The sequence below is a fragment of the Rhinichthys klamathensis genome, unplaced genomic scaffold, assembly GCF_029890125.1.
Source record: "Rhinichthys klamathensis goyatoka isolate OS25496 unplaced genomic scaffold, OSU_Roscu_1.1 h1tg000334l_1, whole genome shotgun sequence".
In the NCBI taxonomy this organism is placed as follows: Eukaryota; Metazoa; Chordata; class Actinopteri; order Cypriniformes; family Leuciscidae; genus Rhinichthys; species Rhinichthys klamathensis.
The window spans coordinates 438,471-457,500 of NW_026606849.1; the positions used below are offsets into that span (position 1 = coordinate 438,471).

The window sequence follows — 19,030 nt, forward strand, 5'->3', positions numbered from 1 at the left end:
TAGTGTTTTGTTCTTCCCTCATATTTACAATATTTTCTTATATTTTGATGGTTTAATTGAACTCTTTAAGGGTCTTTAAGAACAAATACCCCCTCCGACAACACTTTTGATAATGCTTTTCCCACACTAGACCTTTACTAACTGTGTTAGAAGTCCCAGTAGAAACAGTCTCCATTTCTCTGTGGTCCTGACAGCTTCCACACACACCTGATTACACGTGCTGATGTCCACGCCGGTCTTCAGGAACTCCACAACCTTGTCGATGTTCCCGGCTCTCGCGGCTCGGAGGAAACTGGTGTTGCTGTCCGACTGGAGAAAGAAGAACATTTCATCGTCAGTACAGGCGGACATCCCTCAGTTTATCTCTACATTACTAGAGTTTACTGATACTGGTCAATGGAAATGTTAAAATACACAGATAAACAAGGCCTGAAACGCACAATGCTGAGACCAGTTGATGAAAAAACACTTCGCAAGCTCTGAAAACTGCAGTGCGCCATTAATACCTCAGCAGAAATCCTCTAAAGCGCTGATGATGAGTGAAGAACAGTGTGTGTGTGTGTGTGTGTTACAGAAGTACATGCATTTTTGCCTGAGTCAGAACATGCACACTATTCATACGAAATAGTATGCGAGATTAGAATGAATATATCCTAAATCATAATACTTCAAAATGAATATCCCTGTGTTCAGAACCAATACTGATTATTGCTTAGTGTGTCGTCTGCATTGTTTACTACCCGGTTTTCATGCTTCAAATCAAAGTTTGCAATATTGTGATTCTCCTTGGAGCTGGTTTGTTCAGTTTATGGCTTATAATGCTTTAATGAAGACTTTAACTAATGCAACTGTATGACCAACAAAAGGAACGCTTCTTGTGTTTAATACACTGTCAGACGAGTGATGAAACATGTTTGTGTGTGAAGAGTCTCTTCGGTCTGTCCGGTCCCCGTTTAACATCCCTGGATAGAGGAGGTTTCTCGGGATAACACCCGGGAGAGTTAGGAGCGTGCTGACAGAGACTTCTCTTCATATAACAAATGTTGTTTCATTCAAAATATTTGCGGTGTACACGTCTACAATCTTTAACCACATGATTAATTTGATCAAATGCATAAAGATCCCATGAAATCAATCAAATGCTGAATTTTGTGGATTTTAGATTTAAGTGTTATTGTTATTATCTGTATGTTAGAGCACAACTGAAGGTTGAACTATTTTCATAAACTTTTTGCAGATATTTTAAAGACCAAAATATTGCTGACATTGGCCCTGTTTACAGCTGGTATTAAGATGGACGAGAGAGATACACCTGGTGTTTTAATCCGACTCTTTTGTCCACTTTTGACCTGATTTCTTCTAGATTAGGGTCTATAATGTATGTTTTTTTCAGATCTTTTGATCTAATGGACAAAATAAGCGCACAATTTACATGTGAACACGACCGGATCACCACTTATGATCTGATCGACCAAGGCAGGTTTATTTCCTAGCACATTTCATACACTATGGCAATGCAAAGAGCTTTACAGAAAGGAATTAAAATAATCACAAAATAAAAGCAAGGAAAATTAAGTTATAAAAGAAATTATAAAATGACCAAATGACCAATCCCAGCTGTAAACAGGGCCATTGATGATCTTTATTGCGAGGTGTATACAAATATATATCCGATAGAATGGTCTCTAAACTGAGAATGTCCCTTTTGTCTGAACACTGGAGAAGACTGTAGGCAAGCCCTATTGTATACATGCGCACTATACTATGCTTTACTATGGAAAGGTCCAAACAGAAAAACTGCACTTCAAATTCCCAGATGATGCAGCAAATGGTGTGAATGCCGTGGGCATTTGAGAAAATACAATGATATACAATCCAGGAAAAACCCTTCTAGGATCGACTCCGAGAATCGATCCGATCGGCCTCTGTTAATCTTGTCTGACAGCCGTTCGAATTTCATTGGCCAATGGCGGCCGTGTTCTTCGAGGTAGGCGACTGTCCTCATAGACTATTACGACACCTTGGACAAAGACACTGCATGCCAGTTTTCAAGTCAATCGGACTGACTGTTGCGTAGCTATAGCCGTTTTCGTTTTATTTTTTCGTTTTTATATTTATAGCGCCACCAAGTGGCCAATCGCCCCATAAATAGATGTACAGAGTTTGGTGAAATTATCTCAATCCATTTAAGAAAGATAGCCGTTTTAGTCAAAGTGGCCACGCCCACTTTGAATGTTTTGGTGCGGTTGTGAATCGAAATTTCGACTTATTATTATTGACGATCAGACTCCAGAGAATGTTTCTGCACTGGTTTGGTTCCAATGGGCAAAACAATTCTAGGACTTTTGGTTTGATTGGGGCGAGCCTTGGTGACGTTATAGATGGGGTGGGTTTTTCCATCCCTCAAAGATTCAAGTCTCTATGACTTACGCTTTTAGGGAGAATGCTGATCCTTGGCAATTCTAACAATTACAGTAGGGTTTCAGCACAGGTTACGGTAAATGCACGATTTTATTGCTTGAGTTGAGTTTTTGAACATTTCCAAATTGGCACCATTCCTTTCAAATCTATTGAAAGTACCTCACAACCAATGGTTGCCAGTCAGCTTAACTTGTCCTCAACCTGGAGCTCCTTGATCGAGCTCATCCATGTCACTGATGGTCCACGTAATCAAACACCTAAACCAACTCGGACTAGCTAATGAGCATATGTTGGATTAGCTTGAAACCATTCAAACCAGCTAGAGGGGTTTTAACAAGGTAAATATTTCAGATAGAGGTGCAAGGTATAACAGTGATTCATCCACTAAATCCTGTAACTCTAATGCATTAATGAAAAGATTAATTTCCCATTCATTAGAGAGATAAGTGCGCCAAACTAAAGGTAAGATTAGATGTCAAAATATGACGCAATTGAAGATTTGCCAATTAACCCCGACCATCATAAAGGCCAAAAAACAAATGACACAAGTCAAAGGATCACTATTTTCCTTGTAGAGCGTCAAACATTCATTCACAGAGAGCTTCTCTGCTTTAAATCATCCTCTGTGTGAAGGATTTATGAATAATTTAGTATCCCATGACAAGTAAAGCTAGAAGCATTCTCATCCCAGCCCAGTAACCAAGGAGACCGGCAGATCGACCCGTCTCCGAAACCACACAACAAACCGTAGCGTCTGTCAAGGAATCATGTACTGTTTCAGATACACATTCCCAGCCAAAAACGCAAGCAGGATCCAACCAGTTCTCCACTATAGACAAGCAGTTCACTAGCAAATCGTACCTGGTCAATCTAGCTAACCTGCATGATCAGGCTGGTAAACTGGTTAAGCTTAAAGAGCTAGATTGCAATGACTTAACCAATTGGTGATTGGCTCTTTTATTTGATTGGCCGTATTTTACGTTGCACTTTCTCCCAATTATAGTAATATAAGTGCAGCGTCTTTGTTTATCTAAAGTATTTGGCAAGACTTAAACTTCTGCTAGTGAAGTATGTCTAGACAGAAGAATCAAGACCTGAATTATGTACTAACATAACATCACGCACACCTACTGAAATGTAAATTCTTTGGTAAATGATGTTTTTAGCACAACACACTGTAAACCATGCGATTTCCGAACAAACACATTCATTCAAAAGACAAAAATGAGCATCTGCTGAAAGAGCAAATCAAAATATCCAACTCACAGCTGTACTTACAGTAAGAGAATGTCACGAGATCAGTTTACTTGTGTAATTACATAAGTTACCTACTTGTTATGGCTTTTGCCTTTCTCACTTTACAGACAATTGTGTTTAGGTATCTTTGAGATGTTAAATGCTAAATGAACTGTAGGAATCATTTTCTGTAAGGCTTTTTACAAAAACATCTTGTGTAAAGGGCTATATAAATACAATCTTAGACAGACTTGTAGAATTGATTTGATCGTTTCTCTGCAGATCCCAAGGGCAGAAAACAAAGTCACGAGAATAGAGTTGTGTAGAGCAGCAGTTTTGAATTATGCAGTACTTTATTAATCATGTTGACTTGCAGCTCGAGGGAGGAAAGTAATGTCACTGTTTGCAGGTTAAAGTCGCCCTGTTTGTGAAAATCAAACGTTTAATGTTGTTTATGTGTGTATGTGGTGTTTTTAATATGCTTTAAGACATGTGTAAGTTCATAAGTCGACAGCATTGCTGAGTATTTTCTGCTTAAAACTGCAGTGAACCAAAGACAGTCTCAATAACACGGTTTGAAATCGCTGGTGTTTCTGACGTCACAAACGACCTTGTAACCAATCAGATCAACGTGTGATCGTCAACCAGTGGATCTCTGAGCTGAGGGAGTGGAGGCGGGGCTCATTTGCATATTTATAGACCCGCGAATACTAAATGAGGCAAGGGTGTCGAGTTACATTCAGCCATATAAAATATTCAAGATATTTTAAAGAAGGACTTTTTTCTTTAAATGTCATTTTGGTGATCAAAGATGAGTTTTAAGGGATAACATTATTGACTACAGGGGGACTTTAAGAGGCAACACTATAAACACACACATACTCATTTAGTAATTAGTTTTTGCAGCGACATATGGCTCTTGTCTCTATGGATCTGGTTCGCTTTCATGGGTTCACTTGATGCTCATGTTCAGTACTGACTCTATAGGAAGCTGAAGCCCGTATATTAATGCCAGTTCATTGGCTGATGGCGTATGTGGCGTCACTTTCCAAGGATCTGCGTCACCAGGGACTCAAAAGGACCCGTGCCGTTTCATTCCTTTGGAAAGACTGTTTATCTGCCATGCTAGGGTCCTGGGGATCTGATGTTGAGCTTGAGGATATGGGACAGCGAGCCAACAGATTTTGCCCTTTCCCTCAGTGCGCTCACTGGATGGCGTGCACCGTATCCGGTGACCATCTGTGTCCGAGCCTGAAAACTCTTCAACGGCTGTTGATCTCCTTATGTCTCTTCACTGACGGCGGTCAAGCACTTCCCCAAGCGGTCAGGGACTCTCTAGCTTGTTGTTTCACGTGTAATGAACAAGTTAAAGCTGGACTTGCATGAGCTTGCCAGATTTCAAGGTCCTGGAAACAACCCTTTTTGGCACGGACTACTAACCCTGCTGCCGCTGTCTTCTCCACCATTTCAGGCAGTTCAAGAGACGCTTGCTGCTTATTTCTCACTGTCTTTGGCTCCTTCTGGGACGTTGAAGTCTACATTGCCATCTCAGCCCTGCAGGGTGACTTTGGCCTTGATTGACAAGTCATTGATCGTTGCAAACCATGGTTGTGCTGCAGGTGTAGGGGATCTCTTCAAGGGGTATCGTGCTTTGTACCACCAAACACACAGCTCTTACGCATGAGTGCTCCTGTTTCTCAGTCAAGGCTTTTCGACAATGCTGTGAATGAATGCTATAGTTGACAAGTGAGACAGGCCGGCTTCCGCTTGGAAACACTGGGATCCGCTGACCTGGTTAAATGGTATGGAAACGGAGGGCAGAAGCACATTTGCCTTTACCCTTGCTGTCCTTTCTCTGACTTGTGTTTGACTGTGTGTCTTGAACAGTGTTGGGCAGTAACGCGTTACTGTAACGCATTACTTTTGACAGTAACTCATACTGTAACACATTACTTTTTAAATAAATTAACTCCGTTACTTTTTTAAATTAATAAATTTTGGCTGAAGTGTAGCCTACAGCCTAACCTGTTTACAGCAGCGACGCATTGTAGGATTGGACGGTTGCCCCGTCCCTTCAAATCCGGAATTGTCCTGTATTTACAAGTAAAATGACACGTCCGTATCAAATCAATAAGGGACGCGATTTGTCTCGTATTTTACATAAGGCCCACACATAGCCTAGTTGGATAAAAACATAGGCTTTACTATACTAATAGCAAATAGCCTATAAATAAATCAATTTCACAATAATGTTACATTATGATTAGAATCAAATGAATTTTGTCCATTTTCTAAGCTTAGAAAATGCACATTTATACGTGCTGAATTTTATAGGCCTAAAATAAATATTGTTTAGTAATTATGTGAATTACACTGCGCAAACAAACTACTACCCACCGGATGAAGAAGGGTTGGCTCTCAGTCTCCACAAAACAAAATATTCATTTTATTTTATTTTTAGTGTTCGCATTTATAAGGGAAAAAACAATGTTACGGACGTGACAGTTCTCCGTTACGGACGCGAGCGCTCTGAAAGCGGCACTAAAAGATGCTTTAATACTTGCAGAGACATCAAACAGAAAGCACAAAACCTTTCTTTAAAGTGAATTTCGTTTTGTATTAATTGTATGTTAATTTTAATCAATGTTTCATTAACCAATTGCCAGGATTTAATAAATAAGAAGTAAATATAGCAGACGATAGATAATCACGAAATGGAGGCGCCGGCGCGTGAACTGGAGCTCGTCTCATAAATGAACTGAAACTCAGCGTATAAGGTAGCCTACTTGCCTCACACAGACATGTCTACTTTTAAACAGAACAATTCAAAACGAAAGAAAACAGACTACAGACTGCTCTCTGCTTATGTGATCCGTGTGAAATGCGCATTTCTCTCTGGCGCGTCTACTGCGAAGATCGCGAGTCACCTCAGAAATCCTTGTGATATATTCAGTTTGTGCTGGTCTGACTCAAATAAAATAGTGTTTAAAAATTACTTTCTGTTTAAGTCAGTTTTGTGTTTGTATAGACCATAACGCATAAAAGGGCATTAATGGGAACATTAAAGAATGTTTTTTTTTTAAAGTAACTAAAAAGTTACTTTTAACAGTAACGCATTACTTTTTGGTGTAAGTAATCAACAAAGTAATTGAGTTACTTTTTGAATGAAGTAACTAGTAACTGTAACTAGTTACTATTTCTTAGTAACTAGCACAACACTGGTCTTGAACAACATTCTTCTCATTCAAACTCCCTGCGTCCGTAAATGCCTTCACAATCCACACGTTTATGAAGTGCTTTCAGATGCCTCACTCCAACAGAGCGGTCCAAACGATGATTGGCTTTAATCAAGTCAAGTCAACTCACCTTTCTTTATACAGCGCTCTTTTTACAAGTTGTGTCATTTTCACCCTGTCCTCTTCCATATAGAGCTCGGTCAAATCTGATATATCGCTTGTTTTAGTGGCCACAGAAGGGATGTTTCTGCTATAATCAAATGGGTGAAAGAAGTGGTTTCTCTTGCTTACGACTTACGTGCGTTAACTTTACACACTTTTGTCCGATTTTTTTTAATATCGACGTAGACTTGACTCCTGGTTTCCACTGTTTGAAAAGGTTCATATTCTTCTATCAGTCTGTGCATGCGCTGATAAATTGGCACTGTGATATAGTTTTCCATTAGCATCAGCTATTGACGCAGCATATAAATATAAATGGGATTGTCTTGGTTCTGTATGTAACCCAAGTTCACATTGTAAGGAATGAGTATCTCTGCTTAACTCCTTTGTTACGCCTATAATTCCTTTGTAGAAAAATCTAATAGTGTGGACCTCATTATATGGCTAAATAAAATCAATTTTAACCTAAACGTTTAAATCAATCAAGATTAAATCAACAGGCACGACTCAATTCATCTTCTGCTTTCTGCTCACTCTCTCCCCTCCTGTTAATACCTCATCAACTAAGAACGAGGTAAAGCAGATTCACCAATAGCTGTTCGATCCCCATAACTGACACTAAATGCTTTGTAAAATATTGTGCAACATGCAGCCGAACAAGTGCAACCGAGGTTTAGTCTTTCCAATATATTTACATTCTTTTCAGACTGAAATCTGAACAATGTGGAAATGCTGCAGGGAATGACTTCAACGCAAAGGTTTGTGTTCTAGTCCAACAAATTAAACAACAAACTAAAATGGTCCAGCCCTACAAAATAGGTTACATGAAAGATACTCTGCGATATTTAAATAACATTACAAAACATACAGTATAGAAATTAAGATTTTTAACATGCTGACTGCCAGTAAGCCCATAGCTGTCTACCTAGCATACTTATCTACTGTAACTTGACATCACAATTTTAATCCCACTCACATTCATATAAAGGTCACGCCAGGATTAAAGCTGCCATGGAAACAGCCTTTTTTAAAACCTTACAACAAAAAAAGCACAAAAATCGATGTAATCTGCTAAGCACAACGACTGCAGCTGATATTACTGTAGTGTGGATGGGTAGTTTATGACATAGTTTAGAAATGCACAGACATACTTTTTAGAATTACGGCACTACTTAACAAAACAAAACATTATTGAAAGACAGAGAACAGAAACGTTTGGTCACAGTAAAAGTGTGCTTTCAAATATGTTTAGATGTGCGGGATATCTGGAAGATAGCTTGAGTTTCACAACTTCATAAGCGCATAAAACTGCCTAACAAAACATGTTACAACAATAAGCGATACCGAGCTGAAGATAAGGGAGGCTAATACAGAAGACAATGAAGAATAGCAGAAACAGGTGATGAGTAACCAAGGAAAACAGGAACAAAAGGAAATAAAACAATGGAATATACAAATTAACGTTATATAACTTAAGAGTTCGAGGAAAATCTTCAAAGAAAAGCGTGTAGAATACGTGATGCTGCAGTATTCAGCATTCAATCATCTGGTAACACTTTACTTGAAGGGGTGTGCATAAGACTGGCATTACACCTTCATAATCATGACATGACAAATGAATATGAAGGAGGTTTTATGCATGTTTATGACAACTGTCATTAAGTGTCATTCGCTCAATTATGACATTTTTAATGCAAATATGACAACTTGACATAAACCAATACATCATAACCTGTCATAAATATGTCATAAACATGACATAGCAGATTAATTATCAAACTTAAGAAAGCACTTAGCTTAATGGGTTAACATTACATTAAACTGTCATGCGGTTGGTTTTGACATTGGCTGTCATGAGGCATTATAACTGTGTCATGAATATGTTTCTTGACCTCAACTACAGTGGTACACATTGAATTTGTCATTGAAATGTTATAATGCCTCATGACAGCCAATGTCAAAACCACATGACAGTTTAATGTAATGTTAACCCATAAAGCTAAGTGCTTTCTTAAGTTTTATAATTAATCTGCTATGTCATGTTTATGACACATTTATGACAGGTTATGATGTATTGGTTTATGTCAAGGTGTCATAACAAAGACATCTCAAACAATGTCATATTGCATTAAAATTGTCATAATTGAGCGAATGACACTTAATGACAGTTGTCATAAACATGCATAAACCCTCCTTGTGTCCTGTCATGATTATGAAGGTGTAATGTCAGTCTTATGCACACCCCTTCAAGTAAAGTGTTACCCATCATTTTTGTTCAGCAATAAAATGCATTTTCACATTTAACTAATTGTTTAACTAATTAATTCATGAATTCAATTTCTGAAACTGTCTAATCTTTCATTCGCCTGCCGGAGCTTTTAGGCAATGCTCACTTCCTTCAGCATCCCTCCATCGGTTTAACTCCTCTAACATCATTTAAGCATCTCGTGTCCACACTTATCTTCACTATAATCCCTGGAGTTACATCAGAGCTCAAGTTAAACCCGCGCCACTGCACACGCCAAGCACAGTTTCACCACAATACAATAAACAGTACCAAAATGTACAAATGAACTTGAGAAATATTATACAAAGTGATATCAAAATGCAGTCATCAGTTTGCCAAAAATAACTCTCTGATAGGCATTTACAGATGGTTGGGAGCAGGTGTCTATATCAAATATCTTGAAAATATGAACACTTTTATGATTCCAAATATTAACGTCAGAACAGCTTTACACAAGATTTACACGCAAATTTATTCTGATCGTGTTTCATAAATGAGACCCGAAGAGAGAAATATGGCCAACATAATGGCAAAAAACATATGGCATAATAAAACATAATGAGGACATTACATATCACAGTGCAACACGTATTCTTCACTACTTAAGTAGAACCATGATAAATATTACTATATTTTTAAATATACATTAAAGGGATAGTTCACCCAAATATTTTTATTCTGTCATACTTTTCTCACCCTCAAGTTGTTCCAAATATGTATTATTTTCATTGTTGTGTGGGACTTATACTGTAAGAAGTTATTTTGAAGAATCTTTGTAACCAAATAGTTCTAGTCCACCATTGACTTCCATAGTATTTATTTCCAAACTAAGCAAGTCAATGGGGTCCAACAACTGTCTGGTTACCGACATTCTTCAAAATATCTTCCTTCATACATGTTTGGAACAACTTGAGGGAGAGTAAATGATGACAGAATCTTCATTTGTTTTGGGTGAAAAATCTTTAAAAAATGTTTTTAAAAAACACAACGAACCAAGATTTATAGGTTACCTTAGAATATATTGATCTGTAGATTATTTAAACCTGAGACTAATCTTTCAGGGAAATGTCACATTCAGCTTTGTAGCAAAATGGATCAATGTTAGTCATAATACAGCAGAAACACTTTGCAAAAATCTCCATCACTGAAGCGACGCAAGAGACCTAAGTACGTACGCATCCAAAAATATGAAATCTTACCAGGGAGTCCAAGCTTTTGCTTTGGCCTGATTGAAAGTTTGGAGGAATATCATCTAGCGCAGGATCTTCGTCTCTGTGTGCCTTACGCATCGCTGCGTTGCCCATGGCGGACATACAAAGAAATCCTGAAACGATCAAATAAGACTAACCCTTTGGGTTCCCATTTCTGGGCCCAACACTGAAGCACCACACTATCCTGAAGGATTATCTAGAAAACCAGTCCATGACCAGTGCAGCGAGCTCCTTGGTGCTAACGCTTCTCCTTCACTGATAATTCGAGCCCCGGCTATTTTTACCCCGTCAGGCCAGCTATGTGTGCATGTCAGTGGAGGAATGATTGGGATGTGGGAACATGGAGGATGGCATGGCCAAAACAGGGAGACATGGTGGGGTATTACAGGGGCTTCTTCCCAGAACCCAGTGCTCCACTGGCCACCAATGACCGTGCCAATAGAAGAGGCTCCATCCAATGAGCATTGAGCAAACATGGCGATTTGAGTATTGGTGACGTCAGATGAGGGCGGAGAGTACACTCAAGGTTATTAGGTGACATTACACTGCAAATAAGGCTTTTCTTACTCAGTATTGTTGTCTTGATTCCAGTCCAAATACATAAAATATCTTAAATCAAGATGCATTTACTAAAGTAGTACTAAAACTTTGATTTGCTAAAAATCTAAATGAAGTGAGTTTTTGCTTAAAACAAGAAAAAATGGTAACACTTTATTTTGATGGTCCCTTTTGAACATTCTGTTGACTATAAGTATAACTTTGCAACTACATGTCAACTAACTCTCATTAGAGTATTGGTGTACTGTCTGCTTAATATCTGCCAACTCTTTATTGTGATGCTCCTCCAACGGACAATCTACTGACTATAAGTAACTGACTATAAAAAACATGTCAACTTATTCTATCCCTAACCCTACCAGTCTACTAATACTCTACTAATACTCTAATGATGTATGTGCAATGTTACTTATAGACAACAGAATGTGTTAAAGGGACCATCCAAATAAAGTGAAACCGAAAAAATATCTGCCAATCGGGTGAGAAAACGGAAACAAGATTATGTGTATTACCCCATTGGCAGATCATTTTGCTTGTTTTAAAAACTCACTTCATTTTGATTTTTTCCCCCCAGAAAACAAGACATACTATCTTATGGCATTTTACTACTTTAGTTAATGCATCTTGATTTAAGAATTTTTATATATTTGGACTGGAAACAAGACAAAAATGAACAAAAACACATTTTTTGCAGTATTAATGACTTTTTATAGAAGTTTCATGGAAGAAAGGGGGATAACAACACACTGGCTGTTGTGCTGTAATAATAGGTGCTTGTTAGTGTCATGTTAAGAATCGTTGTCAAGAATTCCCAGTATAATTATGTGTGTATTGATGAATGTATTGATTTAACTTTCATGATCAATAATACAATTAATTTGTCATTCCTTTCCTTGTCCTTTGAGTTGATGTTTCTTGTTGTGTGTGTGTGTGTGTGTGTGTGTGTGTGTGTGTGTGTGTGTGTGTGTGTGTGTGTGTGTGTGTGTGTGTGTGTGTGTGTGTGTGTGTGTGTGTGTGTGTGTGTGTGTGTGTGTGTGTGTGTGTGTGTGTGTGTGTGTGTGAGGCAAACGCCCTTGTTCTCTCACGAGCTGTCCTTCAATAAACTCAAACAAAAGAGCTTCTCTACACGACACAACTGTTTTGGCTAAAATAATTCTCATTCAATTAAATGTTTTAACATGGATTTCACAAAGAGCCCATTCAAAGGTCTCATCTATAGTGTTATTTTAGTACCACAATCGTGATGTCAAAATACAATACCTTAAGTTTCATTCTGTTCCTAACATAAAGCTACTGTGTGGATTACAACGCAGCCCGAGTCGTGTGGAAGACTTTATAATGCATGTTTTGTTATTTCTGCGTATCCTCTCTAGGGTCGCGGGAGGGTCATCGCAGGGCTTTTTTGCTAATGTTATTACATATCATAAACAACTTCAGAATCTTTACAATAATCTCTTTACCCTACTGTCTTTACTTTCTCATTGTTTAACAGTTTAAATGTCTATTAAGAATACTAATATCTCAACATTTTATTAAGTATAGCAGTTTTGCACTGAGCATCATAAAATTTTGATAGAAATTACACCAAATCACACACAGCGCCTCCCTTTATCATTCACTACGCCTCTCCACTACAAGCAAACATCTTGTTCCAGTACTGAGAGAGGATTTTATTTCAATGTTCCCCGTGCTACATCCAAATTAGAGGACATAATCTTTTGGTAGACAGACAACAAACTCCATTAATCTGTAGTAAACCATATGGCCGAGGGAGCGTGGGGGGGGGGGGGGGTTCAGTTGAAGAAGAGCTGCTCACTCCTGTTGTGGGGGAGCAAGACCGCTTTATACACACAACCGAAACAGCAGAACTCTTCAGCTGGTGACACTGGTTTCGAATGCAAAAGAACCAACCGTGGTGCCGTGACCCGGGTGCGAGTGAGGTTTAGGCCTCAAGAGGAGCACTAGCGAATGACGCTAGAGGTTGCAGTTTTTAGTGTCTTTGTAAACACGCCCACTTCCCATGCCAGTGACACTGGTTCGAGTCTCACTTGGAGCGGGTGTGAGAAGAACCAATTAAATGTGGTGCCGTGAGCCGGATAGGAGTGAGGTTTAGGGGGTGAGTGTAACTGAGGCCAGATAGTAAAGAGTGATGGTAAACCTCACTCCCCTGGCCTTAAGAGGACGCTAGAGGTTGCGGTTTTTAGCGTCTTTGTAAACACGCCCACTTCCCATGCCGGTGACGCTGGTTCGAATCCCGCTTGGAACGGGTGTGAGAAGAACCAATTAAATCTGGTGCCGTGACCCAGATGGGAGTGAGGTTTAGGCCTCAAGAGGAGCACTAGCGACTGACGCTAGAGGATGTGGTTTAGCATCTTTGTGAACACGCCCACTTCCCATGCCGGTGATGCTGGTTAGAATCCCGCTTGGAGCGGGTGTGAGTAGGACCAGTCACACTTGAATTTACATTAAGACGTTAAACTCAACTCACATTTTTTTCTCAGTGTTTGCCAGTACAAAACTCATTGCCACAGTACTGGGGTGTTTTGAGTGATTGCAAGGAGCTGTTGTGGGTTGCTAAGGTATTCTTATTTATCATGGTTGCTAGGGTGTTCTGGTCGGTTCCTAGGGCATTGCTAGATGGTTGCTAGGGTCTTCTGGGCGGTTCCTAGGTCATTGCTAGATGGTTGCTAGGGTGTTCTGGGCGGTTCCTAGGGCATTGCTAGATGGTTGCCTGGGTTGTTCTGGGCGGTTCCTAGGGCATTGCTAGATGGTTGCTAGGGTGTTGTGGGCGGTTCCTAGGGCATTGCTAGATGGTTGCCTGGGTTGTTCTGGGTGGTTCCTAGGGCATTGCTAGATGGTTGCTAGGGTGTTGTGGGTGGTTCCTAGGGCCTTGCTAGATGGTTCCTAGGGTGTTCTGGGCGGTTCCTAGGGCATTGCTAGATGGTTCCTAGGGTGTTCTGGGCGGTTCCTAGGGCATTGCTAGTTGGTTGCTAGGGTGTTCTGGGCGGTTCCTAGGGCATTGCTAGATGGTTCCTAGGGTGTTCTGGGCGGTTCCTAGGGCATTGCTAGATGGTTGCTAGGGTGTTCTGGGCGGTTCCTAGGGCATTGCTAGATGGTTGCTAGGGTGTTCTGGGCGGTTCCTAGGGCATTGCTAGTTGGTTGCTAGGGTGTTCTGGGTGGTTGTCCACTCTCACATCTCTATGATATTCTGTTCCCCTTCACTATCGGTCAAAAATAATTCAAAAGTCTAATTGCTTATAAAGTAATAGCATGAATCCTTAACAAGGAATCTCTACTTGAACCAGGGAAGAGGGATGGGGGTTGAATAAACAATATTTTTTCCATTTAAAAGTGATATTTTATCTTAATATCATGCTAGTGTACAATGCTAACTGTTTGGCAGAACATAAACAGTGTCTGTGTAAACTCTATGCTAACATAATGAGACAGATATGAATTTAATAGCCCTGACATCATTATGGTTGCTTAAAATGTCACAACAACATCATTGATAGTAATGAAACCTTCGTGGCAGTGATTCTCTCCATAACACATCTACAGTATGGTACAGAAGTACAAAAAAATCAAACAATGAAGTGTCTGGGAATATGTTTCCATGGCAACTCAGACATCTGCACGGCAACACATATTAAAACACCAAACCAATGCATGCATGTCCTTGATGTTGCAGTACATCAGAAAGTCTAAACTGAAGATGCGCATTATTACCTCTGGACAAAGACAAATTCAGAATCTAATCTCCTCTGCAATGTTATGTAGGTCAACCATTTTGCTTAGTGCCTTTTTTTTAAGCAATACAATTTAAAATAAAGAAGACGAATAGTGAAGAATGCCATTGCCATCATCCCATAACTTATAAATAACATCTACACATCCTTAGAAATCACAATATTTAATATGCTAACAATCAATGAAATATCAATTTGAAACCAATCAAAAATTCATTCCTCCTGGCGCAAATCCACACTACTATATTTCAGTTTGAGTTCAAGACAAACACCATCAGCAGCGTCTAAAATTTAATTTTTCATCAACCAGTTATGAGACCTAAATACCGTAAATAACTGGACATTTAGAGCTTTGACTCCACTCTAAAAAATGCTGAGTTGTTTTAACCCAATTTTGGGTCAAATATGGACAAACCTAGCTGTTGGGTTAAATTTATAAATTGCATTTTTTAATCCAACAATTGGGTTGGTCCATATTTGACCCAAAATTGGGTTAAAACAACCCAGCATCAGAAATAAACCAGATTATCAAAGTCACAGCTTAGGTTTAAAATGATTTATTATAAAATCGGATACTAAAAATAGTCATTTTAATCTTACCTGCCATTAAAAATGTTCTATAATTCACTCAGAAATTAATGTTTAATAGTAAATTTGTCACAGATTAGGTGGACAGGCTGTCCAGGCATCAGCTGTGCTCAGAACTGTCCCAAATATCAGGATGACTAAATTATACCCCAGTAAATCATGCACACAATCCCCATTCCTTCATTGAGGAAAATATTCACTGGCTTTACCATCAACGCCTCAATGCTAAAGGATAAAAGTCACATGATCATTTATCAGTGGTGGACGAAGCAAATCAAGTACTTGAGTAAAAGTACATATACTCTAATATTACTCCAGTAAAACTACTCATATTACTGGAGTAAAGGTACAGAAGTGTCACATAAATCAAGCATTCACAGTGTCACATTCAAGCATTCCAACAGCTTATGAAAACCTTTTCACAATTTTCTAATTTAGAATTTGGGTTTTTTCATAAGCTGTAAGTCATAATCATCAAAATTATAACAAATAAAGGCTTGAAATATCTCACTTTGCATGTAATGAGTCTATATAATATATTAGTTTCACCTTTTAAGTTGAATTACTGAAATAAAAGAACTTTTGCACGATATTCTAATTTTTCAAGTTTCACCTGTGTGTTTGGTTCAGGTTTGAAGTTCATTATCTTTTATTATAGGCTATGTAGTCTAACTGTCCAATTCAACGGTTCATTAGAAAGAGTCAGCTCGTTCACGAATCGGACATCGCTAACAAATAGGAGTGGGAATCTTTTAGTAACTCGCGATTCTATTGAAAATCAATTCTCGGTTTTGAATCAAATCTCGAATCAATGCATAGATTTAATTAGTTTACTGTTTTGTGTTCATTTTCTTAAAAATCTGAATTAATTGTAAACCTTGATATTTATGTTTTTTCTTCCCATTTAGTCAAGCCAATATTATGAAACAAATGTCATTTATTGTGTTAGGATAAAGAGTTATTATGTGTTTGTGGATCAATCAGCACAACATAAAGCATAAGTTCCAGAGTGCTTCACACCATTCACGTTCCTCAGCACTGTGAGGTAAAATATTGCGTTATCGATTATGCTGATTGCAGTTTCTGAAAAAAAAAACACCGCTAATCCTTTTTACAACTTGCCTGAAGTGTTTATGAGGCAGTTTGACTGATTACTATTACCATAAGCATTTCATCAAGACCTGTACAGTAGACATCTCAAGGACTACAGTCATGTTATATAAAATATACTGCAGTTATGGACATAAGCGTTCCCATTAGGTTTCGTTAAAACGGCATGTTTTATAACATTAAGTGTTTTAAAGGCCAGTGATTATATAGAGCGAGATGAATACACTCACACATAAAGATGCCTGTGACCCCTGTGCTTTATCACAACGCATGATAGACACACACATGTCCTTAAAACACTTTACGACACACAGATGAGGTATACGTGCCTTACACAACAACACAACTCTGGGTGGATGGCAGGAGCATTGTAAAGATGTGAAAGCACAATCCATACACACCGGGATTGATTATTACTGGATGCTGTGCAAGAAAACGCCAGTGCAGATTCAGAGGATGTGTACACTAAAAAATCCTGGGTTGTTTTAACCCAACTTTGGGTAAAATATGGATAAACCCAGCCGTTTTTTAACCCAATTTGTCCATATTTGACCAAAAGTTCTGTTAAAACAACCCAGTATTTATATATAACAGTATTAATAAATATCAAAGGTAATGACATTGTGGTTGGGATGTAACATCACACCCTGAAAGGACATAAAGACAAACCATAGGTGACATTGAATCTATTTAAAAGCACGACATGATCAACACACAAGAGCGCATCCGTCTGTAACGCTAGTGTCCTTCTCTTCAGTCCTGAGACGCGAATGCTGATGGATGGTTGATGGATGTTGGATGGGAGGATGGAGAAAGGCCAGTGCTCCTCTAAGGTGAGATGTGAGATGCCGACGCCTGCATTACCTTTCGCCTGCGCTCGGCTCTTTCCCTCGAGCGCCTCCGTTTCTCACGGGCTTTCTCCAGCGCTTTCAGGTCGGGACCCTGCTCCATCTCCCCTCGGGCCTTTTTAATGCTCGCTGCGGCGTGCGCCATAGCAACAGTCCCTTACTATCACAAACGACCAGCAGAAATGATGAAGAAACGGTGACTGGCGAGCCCACGGGCGGTCGAGTAACACACACAGTCACAGCTCTGGAAGTGCGCAGAGAAACGAGAGAGAACGCTTGAACTGAAGCGACGAGGCAGCCTCCTCCTTCTCCCGCTCGCTCCCGGGAAACTACATTTAAGGTGTGAGTGTGTGTGTGTGTGTGTGTGAGAGAGAGAGAGAAGGGGTGGGGGAAGTATATAAGCTCTGGATGAAATAATCAGAGGTAAACAGAAGAGGGAAGTAGGACAGACCATCCCCCGCGCGTCCTCAAGCTAACGTTAGCCGCTTAGCTAAATCAGCCGTTAGGTTTCCCAACCAATCATGTGTTTTATTCAGGAATCTCTGAGGAGGAGATGCGATGGCAGGGTGTGGTGTTCGTACTGTTCACTGAGCAAACGGACTCAGACATGCGAGAGAAACAGGAGGGGGAGATTAGAGATTAAAGACTCGTTTCTGTCTGTCGCGATTCCCATCCCTCGACATTCCCACCCGTCGACGAGACACTGGTGCAGTCCGAGTGTGTGTGGGGGAATACTGGCGGATCACAGCAAACACTCAGTCACACACACAGAGACAACGAACGGACACAGCGTGAAACTCAATATTCATACTCAACAACCTTTTTAAAAATAAGACTGGAGGGATCATTAAAACTGCATTTTACTGCCTAAAAGAAGATGCATTGCATCTGTTATGTCTAGGGGTGTAAGAGTATATCACAATACAAAAATGCAATTGTATCGTGGATAGTGACAATATTTATTGTGTATTCATACAAAATAAAAATTACAGTGAGAAAAAAATTAAGTTTTCAGAGTTTTAGTGTCAGTATTACATTAAACCACTATATATAATGTTGAATATAATAATGCAATGGGGTAATATTTGTCAATAATGCCAAATGTCTGATGTTACCAGTAAAAAGTGGCCGACATTATTTTACACATAACTTGTCAGTGAAAGAGAAAATACAGAATAATTCTGTATTTTCAGCTTCAGAATCATGAATATTGTTATTCTGGTGTCTCTATTGTCCTGTGCTTTGGGTTTCAGCACCAACTAGTCCACGAATATTCATTTACACACACAATGATATACCAAATTTACCATTTTAATCAACAGTACATTTTTTGTTAACCTTTTAACATATCTATGGAGTATCACAATAATATCGTATCGTAAGTTCAGTATCGTGATATCGAATCGTGACATGAGGGCATCGTTACACCACTAGTTATGTCCCATTGATTTCTGAGAGCAGGGCTAAATAATAATAATAATTGTCAGCAATTATCACGGTTCAAGCGCTTTCAAGCTTTTGAGCGCAATTGTAAGATTTTATGTTTTATAGCAAACCTGCAGACCATTTTGTGTAATTTCATGTGATTTACCAATACAAATAATATGTCTTGGAAACCTTTTTA

At 39.1% G+C, this 19,030-nt stretch overlaps 2 protein-coding genes across 12 annotated transcripts in view; one reads left to right on the forward strand and one right to left on the reverse strand.

The window, feature by feature from the left end:
• camk2d1 (calcium/calmodulin-dependent protein kinase (CaM kinase) II delta 1) overlaps positions 1 to 19,030 on the forward strand; it is a 381,234-nt gene that overhangs the window by 308,116 nt on the left and 54,088 nt on the right. The window lies entirely within an intron of this gene.
• ank2b (ankyrin 2b, neuronal) overlaps positions 1 to 19,030 on the reverse strand; it is a 287,922-nt gene that overhangs the window by 210,144 nt on the left and 58,748 nt on the right. For 3 of the 6 annotated variants that reach the window (XM_056272303.1, XM_056272304.1, XM_056272305.1), the window contains exon 2: positions 208 to 309. In XM_056272303.1, the coding sequence (XP_056128278.1) occupies positions 208 to 309 (102 nt within the window). Of the gene's footprint in view, positions 1 to 207; positions 310 to 17,422; positions 17,630 to 19,030 lie in introns of those variants that run through there. The other 3 variants (XM_056272302.1, XM_056272301.1, XM_056272306.1) reach the window with 2 other exon arrangements.